General features: G+C 36.4%; 1 protein-coding gene across 2 annotated transcripts in view; it reads left to right on the forward strand.

The window, feature by feature from the left end:
• Positions 1-1,203: 1,203 nt before the first annotated feature.
• The window catches only part of KIF18A (kinesin family member 18A), a 101,354-nt gene continuing 76,255 nt past the window's right edge, over positions 1,204-26,302 (forward strand). Inside the window, exons 1-9 of one of the 2 annotated variants that reach the window (XM_075545958.1) lie at positions 1,221-1,308; positions 6,533-6,653; positions 10,737-11,099; positions 12,895-13,052; positions 16,505-16,609; positions 17,314-17,424; positions 18,736-18,933; positions 22,735-22,911; positions 24,827-24,901. In XM_075545958.1, the coding sequence (XP_075402073.1) occupies positions 10,778-11,099; positions 12,895-13,052; positions 16,505-16,609; positions 17,314-17,424; positions 18,736-18,933; positions 22,735-22,911; positions 24,827-24,901 (1,146 nt within the window). In that variant the 5' untranslated portion in view covers positions 1,221-1,308; positions 6,533-6,653; positions 10,737-10,777. Of the gene's footprint in view, positions 1,309-6,532; positions 6,654-10,736; positions 11,100-12,894; positions 13,053-16,504; positions 16,610-17,313; positions 17,425-18,735; positions 18,934-22,734; positions 22,912-24,826; positions 24,902-26,302 lie in introns of both variants that reach the window. The other variant, XM_075545957.1, reaches the window with a different exon arrangement.

Genomic DNA, 26,302 nt, shown 5'->3' on the forward strand with positions numbered 1-26,302 from the left:
AACAAGCCAGTCAGGGTGGCAGGATAGCACCCATGAACCACACAATTTTCCTCTAGTTCTTTAATGCTTTCTCCCCGCCCCCCACTATCATCACCCCAATTTGACCTTACAAATCCAGCTAGACCAGAGCATGTACACTGGTACAGATAAGAGCTCACAACACAGGGAATCCAGGACTGATAAACCCCTCAGGACCAACAACAAGAATAGCCATACCAGAAGGGTAAGGGAAAGGTAGGGGGAGTGAGAGGGGACTGCTGACAATGATCTATATATAACCCCCTCCCAGGGAGGAAAAGCATAAAAGTGGGTTAAGGGGAGACAAGAAAAAAAATAATTGATAAATTATCAAGGGTTCATGAGGGAGGGAGAGAGGGGAAAATGAACTGATACCAATGGCTCAGTAGAAGGAAAATGTTTTGCGAATGATAATGGCAACATATGTATAAATGTGCTTGGCACAATGGAGGTATGGAGGGATTGTGATAAGAGCTGTAAGAACCCCAATAAAATCATTATTTAAAAAAATTTACAGGCTGAGAAATGCCACATAAGATTACTATGAGTTTGATTGAACCCTAGGGCAATGGTTTGGGGTTTTAATTTTGGGCGGCCAGAAGCAACTAATTATATGCCATTTTTCTAGCTATTTGATAAGAATGAGATAACTGTTCTATTAGATTTAATATGAAAATAAACCGAAATATGCTAATTTTTAAAAGAGAGAGAATGTAAAGCAGCCAAACACCACTAAAGGAAGTCCACAGGCAAGTTCTGAGAAAGGACATCAGGGGCTCAAATCCAATTAAAGTGAAAAGACCTCAGTTCTACATAGCTGCAAGAAATAGGGTGCTATTCTTTGCAAAAGGTGGGATCAATGGGCCTCACCCCTGAGGGGAAAACGAAGAAAATTAACACCCAGGACCCAGCCTCATCAATCTCACTCCCACCCTAAACCCAGAGCCCTGGCTTTGTGTCCACAGGTCTGCAGCCGGCACATCAGCAACCTCCAAATCGCAAAGCCAGCCTAGCCCCGCCCACCAAGGCCACCGCCTCCGGAAACGAACGCGCGCGTTGCCGGGGCAACGCAGGGGCCGGGAGGCTTCCTTGTGTTCCGCGACTGAATCTCCTGGCGCCAAACAGCCACGCGCGGAGGCAGCGTCTGGCGTGGTGACGTCACACTGGCGGCAGCCAATAAAACGAGGCGCTAAGGAGGCTGGCTTGGGTTTGAATCTTGTGGCTGGTTTGGAAGTGTTTGGAGTCTGGTCTCGAAGTGAAGTCGTCTCGGGGGCCTCTGTGGGGCCTGAGGTGAGTGAGCGTCACGCGGAGTGAAGCTTTATTCGCTGGGATGCGGCTTCGGAGGGGTTGAGGAGAGCCGCAGGGCGCGGCCTCTTGGGGGTCGGGTCGATCCAGGGGGTGCTTGTTGACAAACGCCGTAGCGGGATGGATGCGCGCTTGTAAGAGGCCCGGTGTGGGGAAAGTAAACGGAAGAAAGAGCCCAGCGTGACTGCTCAACTGAGAGGAAGTGGGAAATGTTAAAGGGCCCCTGGTCCCCTTCCCAGACTGGCAGCGCAGCCTATCTGCCCCCTCCCTGGCGGTGGGCAGTGCCTGCCAGACGCAGCTTTGGCGCGTCGATTTCAGACGCAGATGGAAGGGTAACTGCGCCCCATCAAAGGAGACACCAGTTTTGCCCTATGTGGTTCTGTTGTGAGCCTGGCACAAGTCAGTTGAGCCCCCTAATCCCCTCTTTCTGTTTTTGCAGCATCAGCATAAAACCTGCCTGAACTTCTAAAGAGATTACTTAGGATCAGATGAGGTATAGAAGGTGTGCTTAGTTGGCAAAGTTCTAATGAAAAATGACAATAAGCACTGAGAAACAGTCTGTTCTTAATTTGTGTAAAACTTTCCCTTAGGAGCTCACTAGACCTCAATAGCAGAGAGATCAACAAACTTTGGTGTATAAGAAGAGATGATTTGGGCAGAATTTACTGTATTACATTTGCTGTGTATTATGTGTATTGCTGTTAGCTGTGGAACACAGTGGCAGAATGTGTAGGCATTCTATAGGTTTTACATGTTAGTGTTATTCCATCATATTTAACACCACATCTTAGATTTTGAAAGAGACTTTTACTACTTGGATCTAAAAAATATACCATCCAGAGAGTGAGGGGTGTTTGTTATTAAGTTTATGTATGTGTGTTGTATTTATATATATATGAATTATCTCAGTAAACAAAGATTAACTTCTTTTAACAGTAGTACTAGAAATTTCATTTTTAAATTACTGCGCAGACATTTACAAGTATTTAATGTTTTCATTTAAAAATGCATGTTGTTACAGATATTTCAAATCAATAAAGTACACAAAAATGATTTTTATGCAACCGAGTATATGAAAACTTAAGGGGAAGAAACTGCCCAGCTGTCAATGTCACCCTTCTTGCCATTTGCACTTTTCTGCCCTTCTTGATAAACTTGTAAATCGTGGAAGTGATCATTCTAACAGAAAAGCTACATCACTATCCGCAGTTTGATTTCTTACCCACTATATTAATTTTACTCATGTTGGGTGCAGCGCTGCAAGTAATGCCTATATCACACTGATACTCTGACATCTTACCAAAAGGACACTGTATCATTGAATATGATATTGAGTTTAAGTACTCTGACTTACTCTGAAGCTATGTCCTATTACAGACCATGTATAACTTCTTTCTGAATTCATATGCTGATCCTATGTTTTTCAACTCTGTTCTTACATTTTGTAGCTGCATTCTCAGAAAGATCTACACAATCCTTAGCCTGTTCCTAGAGAACAGAGCTTATATTATGTTGTTTCTAAAATATCTTTAAAGACTGCAATACTAGGAGGGAGCAGGGAGGGAGGGGAAAAAAGAGGACTTGATGCAAAGGGCTTACCTGGAGAGCCAATGCTTTGAAAATGATTAGGGCAAAGAATGTACAGATGTGCTTTATACAATTGATGTATGTATATGTATGGATTGTGATAAGAGTTGTCTGAGTCCCTAATAAAATGTAAAAAAAAAAAGACTGCAATACTAATGATTCACTTAAACCTCATTTAAAGGCATGTATGGTATTGAGGGACAATACTGATCTTGGAATCAAAAAGTTTGGATGTCATTGCTGCCATGTCAGACTTTCTTGGCAGTGATTATACCTACTTCAATAAGGTATGAGGAATTTTAGTTGGATAAACTATAATTGATGATGTCAAAGGTAGAGCTCAAGCCCCCCAGAAAACATGAACTATAAACTATTTCTTCAATATAAACTCAAACCTGACTTAGAGTCAAATTCAAATAATAACTGTATCTCCCCATTCAGGATCATTTGTTCAGTATGACTATAATTTTGTTTGGAAGGCGCCAAACCAAACTCTGCCAGAGGTTCGATACTGACTCTTAACGACCCTAGAGGAAGAGGCAAACCTGCCCCATGAGTTTCCAGTACTATAATGGTTTATGGGAGTAGAAAGCCTGGTCTTTCCCTTGCAGATCAGCTCCTGGCTTCCAATGGCTGGCCTTTCAGATCATAGCCCAATGCAATGCGTAAGCCCTATGCTACTCTCTTCTGGTTCCAGTAGAGCGTGATTGTTGAAGAACGGCTCCCCACTTATTAGCTATTTCAGCTCAGAAGAATTAGTTATCCTTTCTAGAGCTGTCTCTGGTTGTATAAAATTTAGACACTGGTAAGATCTACCTGATCTGATTAAGAATTAAATGCGATGTATGCCAAATGTGTAGCATGTGTGACACAGAGAGTGTACACACATTTTATTCATTTTATTAGATATCACCATATTGACGTAACCCAAGAGTTCCCTAATAGTATATATGCCCCAAAAATGATTACTGTGGAATATCTGGCAACCACATCAAAATCATCAATTTTCTATTTAATTTCTGCATTTACTCAGTGAGCTCCTGAACTAAGCTGAGAGATTTCTGTTAAAAGAAAGTAAATATTTGTTTTTAACCTTTCCTGTGAGAAAATATCTGAGAGTAACATATCCAGGGCCCCTCACTCTGACTGTCATGGGTTCATGCAGTGCATGGTAACCTTACAGGACAGAGTAAATCTGCCATCGTGGGTTTGCTAGACTGTTTACAAGAGCAGAAAGCCTCATCTTCCATGAAGTGGCTAGTGTTTTCAAACTGCTAATCTTGCAATTAGCAACCCAACACATAACCAACTACATTACTAGGACTCCTTATATAGTTTTGATTAAATGAAAGGACTTTCCATCTGAGTTCAAATCTCGTATCTTCTGTATCAATAGTTAACTTTGGCCAGGTAACCAGAACAAGTATGGTAGCAGTGTCTACATGTACAATTTTTTTCATCTACAATTTTTATGGGGGTTATTTGTGATTAAGGATCCTGGTGGCACAAGACTTGCTGGAGAAGGATGTGGCAGTTTGCTTCCTACAGAGGACAGTCCTGGAAACCCTGGGGAGCAGGCCTACTCTGCCCTGTAAGATCACTGAGAGTCAGTATCAGCCCAATGGCAATGGATTTGGTTCGGTTGTTAAGTGCCTTCAAGTAGATTTTCAACTAATGTCTATCAGATGGATATTAAATGACCATGAATTTTTATCACAATTTTATTTCTAGAATGGGAGCTTAATATAAAATATTTCTTGAGTTATTAAAAAATTAAGTAAAAGGTTGTGATTAGGATCATTTTAATAGCTTGTGGTTTTAATACAAACACTAGTTCAAAAGAGTGTAAAGTAGAAAATAATTCTCCATTTTATCCAGACCTCCAAATTTCACTTTCATGAAGTCAACTGTTAACCAGTTTCTTGCACACTTAGAGAAAAGAATCCACGCATATGTAATTTTTCAATAACTTCACAAAGTTTATAGGAAAATGTCATTAACATATAATTCTGTTTGTCTCAAACTTTTTGAAGACACACCCCCTTTTGTATATGTAGCTACAAAAATACAAATAGTAGCATACTGTGTGTGCTCAATGTTTTTGTTTTGTTTTTTTCGAAATGTTGTTTCATGAAAATCTTTTTCAGTTCTTTCATTTATTCAAATAAGCCCTTAGTATTTGCCAAACATTGCTCTTGGCGTACAGCTGAAATTGATCCTTTCAAGGTACATTCTGGGAATGAAACAAATATATAACCAAATGATATATATTATCTCATTAGTCGCCACAAAAATAAACAGGTAAAAGATTGGGGGTTGGGTGCATTTTTTAAGGGAACGTCTCAGTTTGGTTACATTTGAACAAGACCTGACTAATAAAGAAATAAGACTTGGGTGTAGACATACAAGGTGAAAGCTTTCCAGGCAAAAGGAATAGGTGTGACTGATGTAGAATATCCAGGGACAGAACAGCATTAGGAGTCAGGAAAGTAAATGGGCCAGATGACATGGAATTTATAGGCCATATAAGCAGCTTGTATTGTATCCACGCACTGTTAAATCATTAGTTTAGTGTTGACAGAGCATGAGCTAATTGCTTTTGAAAAAGTTAGTGCATAAAATCAATTAAATAAAAAATATATCATTACATAAACATAATTCGTCAATCTTTAGCTTAATTAGCTTATATTTTTATCTAAGGAAAATAGTGGCCAGGTATGGTATAAATTAAGGACTTGCCCATTCAGCTTGGTTTTCATTCCTTGGTAATAGCTGAAAATTACATTTAACTCTTCATTAAGCATTACAGAAAAATTATCTGTTATACATAAGTGAATTTCCCAGAAAATTGAATATAACGCTCATGTGAAATAGTATTTTAATCACTATCATTAATTAAATATAGAAGGATTTTCCCGGTTTCCTAATTTCCTAACCGAGAATTGGGACATACTGTTTAACCTTTTGATGCCTTGGGACCTTCATTGTTAACTGCCAATCATTGTATTCTACTGAAATATGTTGTTTCTCTTAGAGGACTCTATTGTCTATTTACCTCTACTTCAAATTATTGTGTCTAGTTTTTATAGTTTATTAACTGTTCAGTCATCAATCAAATACTTGATTACATGATTAATATATGCCAAGTTCTCTATGAGACAGTTATATGTATGTAATAGTCATAAAATTTCAGAACCTTAGATATCATATTCCAACCATTTTATTTTATGAATTAGCAACTGGAGGTCTCCTTATTAATCTTTCTTTTATACTCTATGCATTCAGAACTGGACACGTACTCTTCTACTGGGATGAATAGCCTACCAGTTTTCTCTTTGACTCTAAACAGATAAGACAAAATTGACTAAGGCCTATAATACTGTCTTCAGAAAGGAATTTGTGAGTTAACAGATATTGTGCTGCTAACTATATATCGACTTTTTTTAAATCAATGTTAAACATAGCCAGGAATTTGTTCCAAGTGCCTTATTCAGAGACAGAAAGACAAGGAAAGAGTTACATTCTCAGAAGCCCACAAGTCAGTGCTACCCTGTCCTATAGGGCCTCTATGAGTCCATATCCACTTAATGGCAGTGAGTTTTGTTTTGTTTATTTTTTACAGATGTTTATACTGCGCATCAAAGGTTGCTTGCTTATTATCACACCTAAGTGTTAGAGCTGAGGTTGTAACCTATGCTATCTGTCATCTGTGCTATCAGTTGAACTGCTTATAACTCACAAGGGTAAGCAATTTGAAACTACCACCCACTAAGATGGGGTTTTTTGTTCTTGTAAATATTTACAACCTTAAGAACCCAGAGGATGTTTATCCTATAAGGGTCTCTATGAGTCAGGATCCACTGGATAGCAGTGAGTTTTTGTTGGGGTTTTTTTTTGTTTGTTTTTAATCTGTCTTAGATATAAAATGAAGGTGCCCTGGTGGTATAGTGGGTTATGCCGGGAGTGCTAACTGCAAGGTCAGTGTTTCGAAACCACCAGCCACTGTACAGGAGAAAGGTGAGTTTTTCTACTCCCATAAAGATCTACTCTTGGGACATATTGATTTGAAATTCTAGCTTCCACAGTTGAGACATTGAATTTCTGCTCTAAGCCAATAAAAAAGGATTTACTCTTGAAAAATCACAGGGACTGTTCTACTCTGTCCTTCAGTGTTGCAATGAGTCAGGAGTGACTGGATAGCAATGAATTTTGGTTTTAATACCTACTAATTACTATCTACCTAATTAGCAAGATACATATTCTTGTAAAATTTCTAAATAATCACGTGGTGTTTTGTGTATTTATTTTTAACCATCTTAATTGTGTATATTTTTTGGTTAAATGAAGTGCATTTGCTAAGGTCAAAGTCATTAGGTATTTCTAAAACTCTTCAAAATGCTGGAGTTTTTAGTAGTGTTTTCAGGAGTTTAAGAGAGTTTTCCATGTCCCAAGGAATGTAGAACATTGGTAGCCTTTAATAGGCAAAGGTCAGGAATGTTAAACCATCCTCTAATTTGCGGGGTAATTCCAAACAAGAAAGAACTTTTCGGCCCAGGATGCCCATTAAGTAAGAAGATGGAGAGTAAAAAGATGGACCCAGTCACTTTGAGTAATAGAGCCAAATAGGTAAAAGAAATGACATTTCTAGAATATGTCTTTGCCAGACATTTAATATTTGTTATCTCTTTTAGGTTTCACAACAATCTTAGGGGTATTGTCTCTTGTATACAGGGGAGAAATCTGAGATTCAGGGAGGTTAAGTAACCTTGTCCAAGGTCATAGGATGAGATATAGGTGCTTTGTGGGGCTTGGCTAGACAGCAGCTCAAGGATGAAGAAAGAACAGAGGAGTAATACACCTGGGACTTGGCTGTTGGAATCCAAATGACCATCCCTTCCTCTTCAGCATTCTATTTTTGGGAAAGGACAGTCCTACAAAGGCAGAGCTGTGTCCAATGTCTGCTGCTTTTAGGCTATGTTAGACTTACTTGAATTCTGTCTAAAAGTATTTGATATTTTAGCTTTGCCAACCTTGGTATTTCTCCCATTTAAAGAAAAAAATATTTAAATATATTCCTTCTTGTCCCCCCACCATTCCACTTATCTGTTCTCGTTTACAGCTATAATTGATGAAACAATTGACTATATTCACTGTCTTCTCACCTCAACCTTTTTCTCCACCTTTCCCCCCAGTTGCTCTTCTCTTCAGCCTCTGTGCTGCTAAAGCTTATGGTTAATTTTCTTAAATACTTAATATTAACCCTCTTGAAACCTTGGTGTAAGTGTTTCCAAAATCTTCAAGAAGTTTGAAGCTTTTAAGATTAAAGCTTAAAAGTTTATAATTCCATCACGATTATGTAGACAGCTTTCACTTTCTTGGCTTAACTTTTCAGCGTCCTTCACACATCCACTAAGGTGTCTTAGATAGACTGACAAAGTTGAAAACTAAACTGATCCTACTCCCATCCCCCAAATTTGCTTTGCAGCGTAGTTTTTTCCATCTCAGTTGATGACACTTCCATTCTGCCAAATACTTTTGTTTTGTTCTTTTTTTTCCTGGGGGGGGGGGCTTAGATTATTTTTTCTTTCTCTCATACCCTACATATCTATCGAAACAATCTGTTGGCTTTACCTTACCTTCAGACTACCTACTGTATTTGACCACTTATCTCTACTGCCACCATCCTGGTCTGATTGAGAAAACATCTCTTATATTTATTACATCGGTATGTTATCTACACAAAATTTCAAATTAAATCATATTATGTCATTCCACTAATCAAATCCCTCAGTGGCCTGTATTTTATTCAGCATAAAAGATTGAATTTTCATATCCTATATGTCTTAACTGATGTACTACTATCCCCTATGCATAATCCATTGTAGCTAACACACCAAGTTCCTGAAAAAGACTTTACATTCATCATTCATTGGAAATTGTTTTCCCCACTGTCTATCTCACCTCCTTCAAGTCTTTGCTCTTAAATTCCAGCTCACCATTATTACAACTGTCAAGTCACCCCACACTCGTAATTACCCTTCAGCTAGTGTATTTCTTACGATAGCACATATTATGTCATTCATAGATAGATAATGGATGGCGGAAAGATCGCTGGCCAGCCTGTCTCTGGGTATTGCAAAGGTTTGTTTGACTTAACAAAAATTTGGCAATTTGGGACTTCCCAGCAGTGCGACAGAAGAATTCTAAAATTCACTGCCATCGAGTCAATCCCCACTATTAGACATGGTAAGATACTCCTATTAGAGCGCAACCATGGAAAACCCTGTGGTGTGTAATTCTATTTTGAAGCAGTGGGTGCCGAGTCAGAATTGAATCAACAGTCATCATAGTGGAGTATATAATTTTGACCCATTGATTTGGGTGATTTTTTTTTTCATTCAGTTAGACTCTAAGGTCCTTAATGTCAGTTTTTTAAGGGTGGGAGGAGTTTCTTTGTGGGTTTTGTTTATTTATTTTCAGTCTATTTATTGACGTATCCAGTTGAGCCCCAAAAAATGTCTGCTAGACAATGTATTAATGAATGAATACCGAAAGGTGTTTTTTTTTTTTTAATCTTCAGATTCTGGACTATTTTCCGGTGAGTCAAGGTTCCCAAATTAATGATCTTGATGAAGTGATGGTAGCATTAAGTACTGTTCTGTCTTCATTTAACACAACCAGACCTTTGTTTTTTTTCTGCTATCTTGGATATTTCTTTCAAATACTTGTCATTATAGAGCAGTTACTAGGAGCCATATGCCCCTGAATATACACTAGGGTGTATACCATGCTTTCTCTGTCACCTTCAGCAGGAAAAAGATGAGGCTTTCTACTCTCATAAAGAGTTGAGTCTCGGAAACCCAAAGAGGCAGTTCTACCCTGTGCTGTAGGCTCACCAGGAGTCAGAATTGACTCAATGAGAGTGAGTGTATCACCTGGGCTAATGAATTTAAGCCCAGGCATCTCTGAGATGCAGGTAGAGACCAACTTGGATGTATCACTGTCTACTGCCAAGAGGCGTGCAGCCAAGATCACTTACTAAAAATATGCTCCCAGCAAAGGTGCTCCTTCATTACCTAGATAGGACTCTGAGAGAGCCTTTCCTGTACCTTCCCCTGACTCGCGAAAATAATGCTGGAGGCCATGTGGACAGAAAGCAAAGCTGGGTTTTTATATAGCATATTTATGATTATATATAATTTAGCTAAAGTGTTTGATTTTAAGCTAATACTACGACTTTGACTAATGTTTTAGGTTAGGAGATTTACCAGAGGTTTTTGTGTGACTGTTAGTTTTAGTTCCTGTAACATTAACCAAGTGAATAGACCAGAACTATATTAATTACCTAGTACTTAGGGAACAAAAATGTACCAGTACTTCAAGTGGGTGGCGTAACAGAACAGAAACTTATTTCCTCACAGTTCCAGTCTTGAAGTAAGAAATCAGAATGTGACTCTGGTGGATGGTTCTTTTGTCTGTTCTGCCCTTTAGTAGTAGCCAGCCATTCTTGGAATTCTGGCCTTGTAGATGTGCCTGTCTGTAGATGGCATCTCCCTACTGTGTGTGCCTTATGTCAACCCTGCTTCTTCTCTACCTTAAAAATGATTGTGTTTGGAGCCCGCCCCTACCCTGGTATCTCATTAACATGCAAAAATATCTTTTTCCAAACAGGGTCATATTTACAGGTGTACAGGACTAAGGGTTTTAACATATATTTTTGTGAGAGGGGACATAATGTAATGCATAATAACAACACTTTTAATGAAGATTATGTTTGCTACAAATAGAATTAATACTAAATCTTTGGTTTTTCCTTTTAATTTCAGACACATACTCAGGCAATTTAAAGGCACAAAAATAATCAGCAATGTCTGCCCCTGAGGAAGACCTGTGCCACCGCATGAAAGTGGTAGTTCGTGTTCGTCCTGAAAACACTAAAGAAAAGACAGCTGGATTCCATAAAGTGGTTCATGTTGTAGATAAGCATATCCTAGTTTTTGATCCCAAACAAGAAGATGGCTTTCTACTTGGAAAGAAAGTGCTAAATCGAGATATTACAAAGAGACCAAATAAGGATCTTAAATTTGTATTTGATACTGTATTTGATGAAACTTCAACTCAGTTGGAAGTGTTTGAACATACTACAAAACCAATTATACGTAGTTTTTTGAATGGATATAATTGCACAGGTAATTGTTTAAGTCTGGCACTTAATTTTTCCTTAGATTTAAGACCTCTTCTATAAATGAACTCATTTAAAGGTGTTTTTAAATCTAAAAAATTGCTTAGTGAACAATCATTGTAAATTTAATATATTCTTTTAAATGTAGCCATCCTATCTGATTCACATGCCATGTGAAACTTTCTTTCAAGGTCTTGATGGCTCTTATCATCAATTAATATATTACTAAGATTTATAGTTTATAAATAAATTCCCACAGTTTTTCACTGTATTACTCATTCCCTGTATTCCCTGTCGCTAAACCGCATGAATTTGGCAATTAACAAATGTCCCACAATTTTTATTCACAAATTTCCACTACTCACCTTTTAAAATCTTCATCATAGAGCAATGGTCAGACATTTTTGAGTGCTTGCCATTTTACAACACTACTCTTCTAATCAAAAGGTTAAAAGCCCGCGTTCGTTGATTAGCTTATGCTGTTTGAGCTTATCATCAGCCCAGAAACATGTCTGGTGGTTTGGAGAGACTCAAAATGATTAGTGTACTTAAAAGGCTATGTTGCATGCCTAGAAGGAAATATTCAAAGTTATATGTTAATGTAGTGCTTTCACAACATTTAAAAAAAATTTTATAATATATTTTGAAATATTTTTGTCTCTATCACATTTTTAAGCCTCCAAAATAACCAATTTCACTGTCTTTCATTGATTCACACAAGATTACAGAAAACATAACCTCTTGGTCAAGCAAGAATAGAATTGATATACTACTACTGTGGGTCTTATTTTTAAAATATCTTTCTGTCTCATGAAACTTCACATCATCTCTAGAGATAATTAATTTTTTAATTGCAAAACAAAATACATCAACCAGACTTATACGGAATCTTTGGTTTCTCCATGGCTTTACTTGATGTTCTTAGCCACCTGTCTGACTTCTGTATGTACTGATTCTTGAGACAGAAAAAAGGAACAAAGCAAAATATGCCTCAGTTGAATTCATTTTAAAATATTATCAGCGAGTACTAGTATGAGGACTTATGCCTTATCTGTTAGGTATTTGTTACAAATGGTTGTAAGGAGTTCCTGCTCTGTTGGGTGATTTGCAATGTACTTCTCTGTGCTTCAATAGGTGCTTACAGTTGTACATAGCACATGCTACGCTAGATCAAGTGTAGTAGCTGGATAGGGTCAGAAAGGGTAAGTTTATACTTAGATAGTCAGGGAACCCATATGAAAGTGACATCTCTTCTGAGTACTTAGGAAGAAGTGGAAGTTTGTTAGATGTTACCCAGAAGAGCTCTTCATGACAAAGGCAGTGCAGTAGGAAAACAACAGTATAGTCAAAGAACTCTAACTTAGTGTGTTCAGATCACGAGGAGAGCTGCTGGAGCAATAACTAGAAACCCCTCATATTTCAACAGGAAGAGTTGGAGCTTTTCCTACAACCCATACTCAGATTGCTTCGTATATTTTGAACTAGAGAAGATGCAGCCTAAAGTAGGAAGGAATAATAAAATGTGTAAGGTTAATGCAAGTGAGGGAGCAGCCCAGATTGTTTTCTAGTCTTCTTGCGGATGGGGAGTGGGAACTGAGAATACCAGGAGTCAGGTCACGGTGGAGACTATAGGGGACAAGCAGATGTGTTCCAAAATCTCTCAGTGATTACAAATAAAACAAATTTCGTTTAAGGTTGGTATAGAAAGAAAACAGGTGGGGCAGGGACTGTCCACTGTATTGAAGATTTGTGATCTTATTTGCCATAACAAAGCGTTTTGATCACTTTTTATAAAAACTTAGTGCTTGCTTATGGTGCTACTGGAGCTGGGAAGACCCACACAATGCTTGGATCAGCGGCTGAGCCTGGAGTGATGTATCTAACAATGTTAGACCTTTACAAGTCCATGGATGAGATTAAGGAAGATAAAATATGTAGTACCACCGTTTCTTACTTGGAGGTAAGTTGGTACATGACCATTATTTAGATTAGATAACAGCGATTAGTGATCAGAAGAAAGGTCAGACATTTTTGAGAAATGAGAAATTTTTATTGAGAAAGTACCATAGGCCATTGAAATCATTAAACAAGAATTCTTTTTATAAACTTAAGAACAATGACAATTTTTGGTCTTGGGTATTTTGACTCTTACTAATCTTCAGCGTAGAGAACGTGTTATTTGCATAATTTTCAACATACAGAAAAGTTTCGAGTATAATAATAAAATCCCCAGGTCACCCGTTTGTTAACATTTTACTATATTAACTTGCTTTTTTGTGTGCCAGTGACCTTTTTTCCCCCTAAACTATTTAGAAAAAAGTTGCTAACTTGAAGAATAAATTTGCATAAGGAGCCAGTGTGGAATTGTCAAAATCAGAAAATTAATCAGGATACAAACTTTTTTTTTCAGCATACAAACGTTTTATTAACCTACTGCAATCAGTGAGAATTTTCTGATAACTCTAATAATGTTCTTTATTGCAAAATAAAATTCAGTATCATGAATTGCGTTGTTACCATGTCAGTTTCCAGGAGAACAAAAGTCTGTTTAAACTCTTTTAATCCTGAATGTTTTGAGTTTATATTTTATGGCACTGCCACTTTATATAAAGTAGTTTTGGATTTTCAACTGGTGGTCAGACTCAGAATTTAGTCTCACAGAAGTGATGCTGACTTGGTCTTACTGTATATTAGTAAAAGCCCTATACTGTTAGTCTCACTGCTGATGATAATTTTTGTTCAGTTGGATTATTCTGATTTTTGCACCTTAAAGAAACTCTTATTCCTTGTAATCTCTAATTTCCTTATATAGAGAATTTAATATTCTTATATTCCTCAATTTTTATTTACTAGTTATTGGAGATGTCCATTAATGATATTTGCCTAATGATGTGCTATCTGAGATTTAAAAATCTTTACAGAAGTAGCCTCATATTTCTCCTGTGCAGTGGCTGTTGTGTTTGAACCACTGCTCTTGTAGTTAATTAGTAACTCATTGCATAATGTACTAGGATGATTATTAAATTCAATCACTTCGTTTCCTCTACATTTATACATTTCTCTTCCCTTTTGTGATGTTAGTGTTGACTCTTGGATCCTTGATTTATTCACTTGGTTTTAATTCCTTACTATATTTGTGTGTTCGAAGTGTACAGAATTTGGCTAGCAGTAGTCTTTCATCCTGCTTCGTGTTTCCTTTTTGCATGCTCCATCATTCCAAGGACCCCCACTGTCTTAACTGTAGCCGGCCTTTAGTGGGCTTCTAAGTGACTAGGTCTCTACCTTTACATTCAGGTAGTCTGTTTCAGAAACCAGTTCCACAGTGTTAAGCCTTGATTTTACTGTTCGTAATTTCTCAGTGCCGTGTATAGCTGTGCTGCTTCCATGAGCATTGACTGGATCCCAGCAAGATGAATCCTTAACACCTTCAATGTTTTCTCCATTTGTCATGATAATACCTATTGGTCAATTGGGAGGATTTTTACCTTCACATTTGAGTTATAAGCTATACGGAAGGCTTCAATCCAGATATTCATCAATGTTTCAAGTCTTCCTCACTTTCAGCAGCAAGATTGTGTTATTTGAATACCTAAACTTGTTCATGAGACTTCCAATCCTGATGGCACATTATGCTTTTTATAATCCAGCTTTTCTGATTATTTGCTCAGCATACAGATTGAATAAGTGTAGTAAGAGGAATATAACCCTGACACACACCTTCCCTGCTTTCTGTTCACACAACTGCCTCTTGATCCATGTACAAATTCTCTATGAGCATAATGAAGCTGTCTGGAATTCACATTCTTCTCAAGGCTGTCCAGTTTGTTACAATTCAGTAGTCACAGCTACCTTGTTAACAAGAGAATCTAGATTGTTAACGAGCTGGTCTAGATTGTTTCTTCTCGTCGTAAAGGGAGATAGATTTTATATGTTGCTAGAAATTTTCTTATTAGTCTGTAGAACCTGGAGCTAAGACCCTATGGCAATTCTTCACCTATAGTTAACTAGTGAATATAATTATTCTTAATTTGCTTAGTTAAAAAGGGCAGCAATATTTATTTCTCCTTAGATTCTTGTATAACACGACAAATTTAAAAGTGCATATTTTTATGATTTAGTTTGGTTTGTTGTAATGATTTTTTTTTTTTAGGCTTGCTTTGTTTTATTAGTGGTAAGGCAGTATCTACTCTGAGGGTTGTCTGTCCAAGCTCTATACCAGAAATATTCATGGGATTTAAAAAAATTTTTTAAGGAGATATGCCTGGGTCTGAGTATATCAATGTAATAGATTTGAGGTATCACCTTGGCAACTATATATTTTAAATACTTCCAGGAGTTCAGAAGCATAAAGTAGCGTGAGCGTGAACGGTCCAATTGTGAGTTTGCATGATTTAAGTGGGTAAGGAAATGCAATAGCAAAGTAATTGCTCTTTCTCAGGAAATCAACTTCAGAAACTATCTTCTCATGTTATTATTTTATTATATTTAAGAATTCCTTGCACTTAAAAATACTTAGTCATTTATTTTAGAAAATTTCTCCAATAATGAATTATCACTATGGGCTATGAAAACATGAAAATAATTTACATAAAATACTCATAATAAAGTTTTATATTTCTTTAATATTTTATCAGTAGTAGTTATAATTGTCATTTGGTGGGCAAGTAATAAATATTGTACCTTTATTAACTCCTTAAAATCAGTTAGTTGTATTGTTTCTAGAATTTATAAAAAAGAAAGCCATCCGTTATAAATTGCAGATATGATCGGATACCAGGTAATAGAGTGAGACATTTGGGGCTCTAATCCCTGATCTGTTACTACCTTGTATCTGTGGACACTTGCCTAACCTTTTCATTCAAAGTCGGCTCTCGTATGTGATTCATTATTAAGAATTACATATTAAACTTAATGTAATTTAAAGATAAATTATATTAATAACATATCCCTAATTATGGGGTCTCTTTAACTTTTCATCTAAATTTTAAAGGTTGCCCATCATGGTGTAATAAATGTCTTCTTCAGTAAGAATCCTGTTAGCTTTATTCAACCAGCATTTCGGATCCTCTCGAATTGCCCATGACCATGTGTACACTATACTTCTAGAAAATAAGAAAAATTTCCACTGTCTTATCTCGGTTTCATTCTTGTCATCGAGTCGGTATTTGTAGGGTGAGGGTATTGTGATTCCAATGTGAAGTTTCACTTTCTAAATCTAAGTAATTAAATTCTTTTGTTTTCTAAGATGGCAGAAATTCGTATCCTTAAGGCAGCCTGAAATAGATGAGGTGGCACTCAATTGAACTGAGTTGTTGCTTGTCTTTAGGATTGTGTGTTTGTGTGCACATACATTCGTTTATGAGGTCATCACGCATTTTCCATTAACGCTAAAGCATTTCCTTTTATTTTAAGGTATATAATGAACAGATCCGTGACCTCTTAGTAAACTCAGGGCCACTTGCTGTGCGTGAAGATGCCCACAAAGGGGTGGTTGTTCAAGGGTTGACGTTACACCAGGTATGTGTTACAAACTTGCTTTCTCCTTGATAGGATAGTAAGTAGAGTTACTCAGCACTTCTACTGTCTTGTTTGAGAAAAGAGAAAGCTAAAGAAGTAGAGTAATACAAGGATCAAGGATTGATTATTTTTTATTTACTTTGAAAAAATCGGATGAACTTGTCTTTTAAAACACTTAATATGCATTCTTCTTTATCATGCACTTTTTAAAATCTTTTCAGAAATACTAGAAGAATTTTATTAATTTTTGTAAAATACCTACCAGTGAACTAAGTAAATGACAGTCAATAGGATTGAATTTATAGAACACATGCTCTTATTTTTTACATTAAACATTTTTTAACTTTTGTTTTTACTACTTTATTGAAAACTTTTGTGAATTAACTGTATGTCTATAGAGCAGACACGTTTCATATTCTATAATTCATATACATTTGTCCTAACTCATGCATTGCAATCTCCTCTATGTATTTTCACCTATCCGGCTTCTTCCTTGTATGTCCTGTTTCCATCCCTCCTTCTTTCTTAACTGTCTGAAATTTGTTCTTGGGTAATGTTGCCCTTTTAATTTTAAATGTTTGATTATTCTTTCATGAGGAGTTCACTTCCAGACCTAATTAAAATTATCCTTGCTTGTGGAAACCATGCAGAAATATTGAAAGGTAGATTACTAATTTGTATGTTTTCATCTGAAAAACTATTAGCCAAAATCCTCAGAAGAAATTTTGCAGCTATTGGATAATGGAAACAAAAACAGGACCCAGCATCCCACTGACGTAAATGCAGCCTCTTCTCGTTCCCATGCTGTTTTCCAGGTAACTGACCATTAGACTATCACTTGTAAAACTGAATGTAAGATAAATCAAGTCCAATTTATAAGAAAAAAATGAATCTTCATTATGGACTTCCCCTTCTCAGAACATCCTTTGCTTTGCAGCTCTCTCAAGTTTCTATCACTAGAAATATTTCGACTTGAGAGGACCTAAATCATCAAAAATGTAAATTTCCATTTTTGGAAGTTGGCAAAGAAGTTTAAGATTTTTTTAAGTGGTTAAATATTTTAATTTTGAATAAGATTTTGCTTTATAAACTGAAATTTGTAAGACCAATAAATTGGAAAAATCTTGATTCCCTTTTTCAAAGATTGACCTTTGCGTCTTGTAAGTTCTTTACCACTAATGAAGTATAATTCAGTTGATATGGTACTTTTTAGGAATATAATTCCAGAAAGAGCCAAAGGATAGGTAGATGTCCATTATTCATTTATAGTCTTATATGTAAATTATATATAAGCATACCTATATATAAGTTATTATAAGACTTACTCTGGATTATAATGTGGAATTCATAAGAATGAAATTGTTTTAATTAAATATATGAATCAAACCATTTATAGAGCTACCAATACACAAAATTATATTAAGTTTTTTTTTTATTCTTATTGCTGGCTTTTTGACATTTCTTTCCAATAACTGAAAGAAATGTTTATCTGTGGCACTGAGACTTCTCTAATTCTTAGACTCTGTTTGGTACGAAAATTCTAATACAACTTTTATTTTGGAGTAAGAATTACTTTCCTCTTATCTTTAAGTTTTCTACTTAATATATTTTAATTAAACTAGAAATTTACTTTAAGTAATTGAATAAGTTATGTTTTGTTCTAATGAATATTTGTATATGACAGATTTACTGAATTTCCATTTTATATATAGCATTTTCTCAATTACAATAATATTAACCAATTTTAGAAATTTAAATTAATTCACTCTTCGTTTGGGGGTCAACATTCAAATTTAGCTTACTCCTACTTCTCGTTTCTCTTAGGGACATTACTCCAAAAGACCTCTGTCCATATTACCTCGTGATAATTCCAGTTATCTAGTTCAAGGGGTAGGAGAATACAAACGACCATTGTTCTCACCTTTCATGAGGTCAAGATTTATTAGTCTGTCATATTTTCTTAGCTTTGTTATTTTAGGTATTCCCACGTCAATCGAATCATAGTTTGGCCCATTTATTTTTTAATGAAGATAATTTAAATTTCACTTTTAAAAAATAAAGTGATTCTCTTTGAATTTTGTGAAATCTTACACCCACTTTTCCTATTTGCGTTTAATCTCTAAAAGATTTACTTACGACAGCAAGACAAAACAGCCAGCATCAATCAGAGCGTTTGCATTGCCAAGATGTCGCTCATTGACCTAGCAGGGTCAGAGCGCGCCAGTGCCACAAGTGCTCAAGGGACCCGCTTTAGAGAAGGCACGAATATCAATCAATCACTTTTAGCTCTTGGGAATGTCATCAATGCCTTGGCAGATGCAAAGGTTAGTACTATATATTTGTCTATTTTATTTGGAACATTTATAACTCCTAACAAGTTATTAATAGAATTTTGTTTTAACATTTCACTTCAAATTTCAGAAACATATCAATAATGTTTACATGTAGATCAAAGACCACACAGAGTCTAGGCTATCAAATAAAGCCATGTTTTGTTTTGTTTTTAACTCAGTTTTGGTACTGGCTGAATATATATATATTGGTTGAATATTATTTTTAGTATTGGTCATATGAAAAGTAACACACTTTCGTAAACTGATAATTAGTATTTTATAGTTCCATTACTTATATTGAACTTGATTTTCTAAAATCAGGTGACTACTATGCCGTAGCAGGTATATCTGAATTAGCATGAAAACAAAACAAAAAGCATATTTCCAAAATTTAAATTTTATTGAGATGAGTGTTACACATTAAACATTGTGCTAAGTATTAAGGGTTGTTTATTTTTCAAAAAGCATCAATGGTTTAAAATGTAATAAGGGAATCATATAGTAAGATAATATTTACTAGCCTTTCAAATGCTTTGGACATTTCAAAACATACATGTATATAACATTGCCAGAAATGTTTATGGGAACTCACATCCTATTTGACAACCTATGTTTATAAAAGACACACCCTTTTTAAATTGAAATGTGATCATTTAATTTGAGTTCAAACCCACCCAAAAGGTTTTAGGAAAATCCTGTTAGAACTGTTCAAAATTACACACTTTGATTAATATAAAATAGATTAAAATAAGAACTCGTGGAATGTTTTGTTTTTTTTAAAGTCAGGTTACTAAAATTACTGAAGATTGAAAAAGTAAAGGTATCTTTTCTATTCTAAGGTAAAATCTGAACAAAAGAAATCAAATGGTATGGGAACTGTTTTCTAAAATCAAGCTATTCGTATGATTTGTAATTGTCTTCTGCTTTTTTAAATGAATTTATATTAAAAAGCACTTTATATCATTCACATAAAACTGAGAACAAATATTGCAGGATATAAATAGTAGGCAACCATAAAATAAGTACAGTGAAAACAAGACAATGTCATTAAATGCTGATTATATATTGTTGCTTGCTGAAGGTTGAGTTAGAGAGCAGCTTTCTCTTCAGAGAGAAGTTAGATAGATAACATAAAGTTAGGATAATAATCAAATGACCACTTAGCTGATCAATTTAAGCGTCATGCCAGCTGCCTGGTAGCACTTGTTTTTCTGGCCCTAGACACCATAATCACACCCTCCTTCCGATCTCACAAGTTAAAAGAGCATTACCTCATAGTAGTGCTTCCTAATAGGCAGATACCCTACAAGTGTGGGATTCTAGACAACAGCCTTACTACACAGATTTGAGGTTCTCCCTCTTCCCATTCAGGATGCTAGCCACACGTTTAGGAGTTCCTTCTGAGCTCCTTCATTTCTGACCTATTGGTTTTAACACTTGGAAAAACTTACAGAACCCACAGATAATACACACCCATATTACAGCAATATGATAGACATTAATGTAATATAATATAGTAATTAATGTAATGTAATATAATGTAGAGAGAGAGACATTAAAGGGGGGCACATCTTGACATTATTGCTTTTTCTTTTTCCTTTTAAGTAAATGTACGATACTCAGGAAAAGGTATGGGAGACATAACAGCGCCTAAGGGATGTACTCTTCTCCCACATACACCAGTATCTGTCTCCATCCAAGAAACTCATGGGACTTGATGTCCAAATATTTATGGAAGTGTCATTACATAGGCATGACTTCCATAAAGTCAGCAAATATCAAGCTACCAAGTGATCGTTGTGACACTCATGTACACAAATTTTCAGATATTAAGATACCATGATATGTCAATTTCTCAGAAAATTATTTCCCAGAAAAGGCCAAAAGACAAATTCCTTGTATTAAAGAAAATGCACAACCTATTACTATATATAGTAAGCACCAGAATGCATTAAAACAGATTGAAAGTAAAACAACTATCAACATTTGATGTCATAAAAAAATGGCTTTTAAAAGTTCACGGAACAATTCCACTGTCTTTGAATGCCATTTATTTTCAGACTTTGACACCCCTCGTATCTATGTAAGGAGCCTTGGTGGCTCCCATAATGGGTTACAATGGGCTTACTAGTCACAGTCAGAAATGTACATCCACCAGCCACTGCTTGGGCAAAAGATGAAGTGTTCTGCTACTACAAAAGATTTGTAGCCTCAGAAACCCATAGTGGCAGTTCTGTTCTGTCCCATAGGGTCATTATAAGTCAGAATTGACGGAATGGAAAGTGGGTTTTCAGTTTGAGTATATGTAAAAATACTTCCAAGTGGCTACAGTGATGCATATTCTGACTGTATGTGTGGAAAACATTGTACTTGTGGAAGTGGGCCTCACTCTGATTGTAAACTCTGAATATATTCTGATGTATGTGTGGAAACATTGTACTTGTGGGAGTGGGCCTCACTCTGATTGTGAACTCTGAATCACCAGTTTATGACCTGAGGCAGTCATTTCACAGTTTGCTTAGCTTCGTTTTCTTCTTTGAGTTATGAAATATTTATGGTGGTTAAGCTAAGCCTTCCTTTAATTAAACATTATAATTAACACTTTTTTGTATAGAAGTTAAACTTTTTGAAGATTATTTCATTTCATAGCTGTATCTTATATTAAATGAAAACCTAGAAAAAACAATATTAAGGGATCTTTATTTGCTCCGTGTTTATAGTGCGTTGCTGCTAACCAAAAGGTCAATAGTTTGAGCCCACCAGCTATACTTTAGGACAAAGATGTCACCATCTGCTACCATAAGGATGAAACTATGGGGGAAATTCTGCTCAGTTTCTATGAGTCAGAATTGATTCCGAAGCCTCTAGGAAGTTTTATTTTGTCTTACAGGGTCTCTTATGAGTAGGAAGCTATAGCAACTAGTTTGTTTTATTAATGTATTTGTTTATTGTTAGCTTACACTTAATCTGTTCCCAACTCATAGCAACCCATACATGAGACCATTGTGATATCCATAGAATTTCAATTGGCTGAGTTTTCATAAATCCTGTATATGCTCGAGTATAAGCTGGCCCGATATCAACCAAGGCACCTAATTTTACCACAGAAACTGCATTAAAAATGTGCTGAAAAGCTCAGCTTATACATGAGTATAGACGAGTAAACTGAAGTCCCTCTAGCCTTAATCTGTCTCCATACGGAAACTGCTGAAATCTGTTCATCAATATAGCAACATAGAAGCCTCGGTTGACAAATGAATGATTTTTGGTAACTGCTCTAGTTACATTGAATGGGAATTCAACCTGGTTTTCTCAGTAAACCACCAAAGGCCCGCCATGTTTGTTTAGTGTATAAATGTTTACTTTTATATTTCATTCCTTTCTAAAAAACGAAAAATATTTTTGAATAACCATTTCATTCTAGAAGATTTTTATATGTACAGAAAACTTGTAGATAGTCAAGAAACATTCTCTATAACCTATACCTAGTTTCTCTATTGTTAAAAATCTCATCTTAGGATGGCGTTTCTACCTAAACTAATAATCCATTGTTAATACATTATTACTAAATAAAGTAATCTCATTCAGATGGAGATGTGATTTTTTAAATTAAAGTGTTTGCTTTATATATTCACTGACTAGTTTCATTATAATGCATTACATCAACTGAATCATCAGTTAATGTAAGTCTGGGCAAAATTGAATGGTTTTTAGAGTCTTAGAGTGAAGTGGTAGCAAATTAGCATTTAAACATTGGAAATGACCTAAGAATTCTCTTCTTGTACCTTTCAGAGGAAGAATCAACATATTCCTTATAGAAACAGTAAGCTCACTCGTTTGTTAAAGGATTCTCTTGGAGGAAACTGTCGGACTATCATGATAGCCGCTGTCAGTCCTTCCTCTGTGTTCTACGATGACACATATAACACTCTGAAATATGCTAACCGTGCAAAGGACATTAAATCTTCTGTGAGTGTGTACACTATGGCTTCGTTGTTAGTGAGTTTATATTAATTTTTGTAATTCTAATATGATCTAATTAATCTATTTTAATAAGTTTGAAGACAGAGTTAGAAATGTACTTACCAGCCTGTTTAATTCCATATTCGCGCTGACAGTTAAACCCTTCTATTACATTTATAATGGTATTATTCTGTTACTGAGTCTTTTGGGAAGTAAGGTGTTATAACACCTTTCTCTATCACGACATGCTATTTGGATGACAGTCGGGAGTTATGGGCAAGACTTTGGCTACATGGATAGTACTTGAGGGCATCAGTTTTTCTACATAGGCTATACCACATCTGTCGCACCAAGGAGGATGCTCTGCTTTAGCCCAATACCAGCACTCGGACATAGTAGTAATCCCTCAAGCTTTTGTTACTACATCTGTAACATAGGTGTAGATCTTCTTTGTAATGTAGCTGTGACAATTAAGTGGATTTATTTTAACTTTTTAATTTAAATTTTTAAGTAACCTTTATAATTATTATCTTTCCATGCTGCTGATGTAATCAATCTCTCTTAGCTCTGGAAACATAATTAATAAACTTCATTATTCTTATAGCCATTTTGTGATGCTTAAGATTGCATGACCTCAGAATGGGAAGAGATGTTGATCATAACTGGTCCAATGACTCCTCTGCCACCTTGCCTCTGTACAGTCCCTGTCTCAGGATGAAACAGTGCCCTCCCTAGAGAAAGGTTCATATGCTATTTACATGCTTAGGAGAGATCTATTGTTATATTGATACTCCATATGGAAATTGAGGGGCTTTTTATATCATTTTTAGTATAATCTTTGCACTAACCTGTTGAAAATAGAATGATTAGCTTCATTTTACCACTGAGAAAGTCAGTACTCTGAATACGAAAAACTTTCACACTCTCAATTCTAAGATCATAAGGGACATGTAAGGGACTACTTGGCGCGTCTTTAGAATCAAGTATTTAGATGTGTCTGTTTAATGTTCTGTTTACTATTTCCATTGCTAAAGACCTATTTGAAAAGGATAATTTATAAGAACACAATAAAAACTAGTTGAATTTGTGAATAGATGTGTGATAGGTTATGTCTCACCTTGGTTCATTATCAGGGTTCTCAGTGATTTTGCCATTCCAAAAGACAAGCTTACTGCCATGGATTTGATCGATGCTGACTCATTGCGGAGCTTTCTTCTCCCATACAGAGTGACAGTGTGAGACCCTCACCGGAACAGCTCTCCCCTGTCCCATTATAAGGTCACTGTGAGCCATTTTTGTTGTTAGGTCCTTATTAAAGCTCCATTATGTAACCTAACAAACATCTTCAACTCCATAATGAGCTCTGCTAGTAGCAGCCTGCCAGTTATCAGAAGATTAGCATGGAATGCAATCCCCTTAAGTCAGGTCACAGCCCTAGTGCAACTGAAAGGAAGTTTCCTTGGCGGTGTCACATACTTCTTAAGGATACCATGGGAAAACTTGCTGCTTCTTGCTGGATCTAGAGCCTAAGTCTAAACTGCCCATCACTGAGAATCCTGACCAAGCCATGTTGACACAAAATCTCTCTCAGGCTGGTCTGTAACATTTACTTCAAGTTTCTTAGAAACTAAGGAAATAAAGAGGGAGTAGTTTATATTGTGATTGATTGCTTCAATGGTTAAAAGTATCTTTTCTCAGGTAGTAGAATGAATTCTTTATGGTTTTATTTATGGTATTAGTGTGCTCAGCATGTCCTCGTTTATATTTTAAATGTATTCGTAGCTAATCATGATTGTCACATGATCATAATTATCTTAAATTTACAATTAATGGACGCTAATTAATTATCTAATACCACCATGTTTGTAATATATGATTGATTATGATGTCTTTATGCTCACTGATAAATTCTTTTTAACAGTTGAAGAGCAATGTTCTTAATCTGAACAGTCATATAACTCAATATGTAAAGATCTGTAATGAGCAGAAGAAAGAGGTATGTCCATTTCTTACATTGTTTTGTTAACCTACCTCAGTTTTTTCCTTAACTCGTGGGAGTCTGCCTCCTACTTCCCTATTTTTATTTTTTTATTGTTCCCTTGCCCCTCTCCCAAACTTAACTGCTATTAAATTGAACCACGTTTTTGTGTTACTCTAGAAATTTGGTTTATTTCCTCCTGCCAAAATCTCGCTGTATTTTCAGAATGATACTCATGAGTAGTGGATACCTAACTGTGTATTTTTTTGAAATCATTTGATTAGGGACTCATACAATTCTTTTCACAATCCGTACATACATCATTTGTGTCAAGCACATTCGTACATAGGCTGCCATCATCATTCTCAAAACACCTGCCCCCTACTTGAGCCCCTGGTATCAACTCCCCATTTTTCCCTCCCTCCCCGCTCCCCTCCTCCAAGACCCTGACAATTTACAAACCATTATTATTTTATCATATCTTACACTATCCAACGCCACCCTCACCCACTTCTCCACCATCCGTTCCCCAGGGAGGAGGTTATATGTAGACCTTGTCATCTGTTCCCCCTTTCTCCCTCACCTTCCCTCCACCCTCCCAATATCGCCACTCTCACCACTGGTCCTGAGGGGTTCATCTGTCCTGGATTCCCTATATTTCCAGTTCCTATCTGTGCCAGTGTACATCCTCCGGTCCAGCCAGATATGTAAGGTAGAATTGGGATCATGATAGTGGGTGGAGGAAGCATTTAAGAACGAGAGGAAAATTACATATTTCATTGTTGCTACACTACACCATGACTGGCTCGTCTCCTCTCCACAGCCCTTCTGCAAGGGGATGTCCAATTTCCCACAGATGGGCCCTGGGTCCCCACTCTGCACTCCCCTTCATTCACAATGCTATGATTTTTTTTTTTCATCTTTGATGCCTGATACCTGATCCCTTTGACGACTTGTCATCTCACAGGCTGGTGTGCTTCTTCCATGTGGGCTTTGTTGTTTCTCACTTAGATGGCCACTTGTTAATCTTCCAGCCTATGTGATTCTAGATTCTATGTATTTTGACAGCTGGGCACCATCAGGTTTCTTCATCGCATTTGCTTATGCACCTGTTTTGTCTTCAGTGTTCGTGTTGGGGTAGGCTGGTGTGCTTCTTCTGTGTGGGCTTTGTTGTTTCTTAGCTAGATGGCCGCCTGATTGTCTTCAGGCCTTTAAGATCCTGGATGCTATCTCATTTGATAACCAGGGACCATCAACTTTCTTCACCACTTTTGCTTATGCACCCACTTTGTCCTCAACGATCGAGTCAGGACAGGCTGCAGTGCTTCTTTGGTGTGTGAGTTTTGTTGTCTCTCAGCTAGATGGTTGCTTGTTTTTCTTCGGGTCTTTAAGACTTCAAGTGCTACATTTTTAGTAGCT

Source organism: Tenrec ecaudatus, chromosome 4 (assembly GCF_050624435.1).
Source record: "Tenrec ecaudatus isolate mTenEca1 chromosome 4, mTenEca1.hap1, whole genome shotgun sequence".
Lineage (NCBI taxonomy): Eukaryota > Metazoa > Chordata > Mammalia > Afrosoricida > Tenrecidae > Tenrec > Tenrec ecaudatus.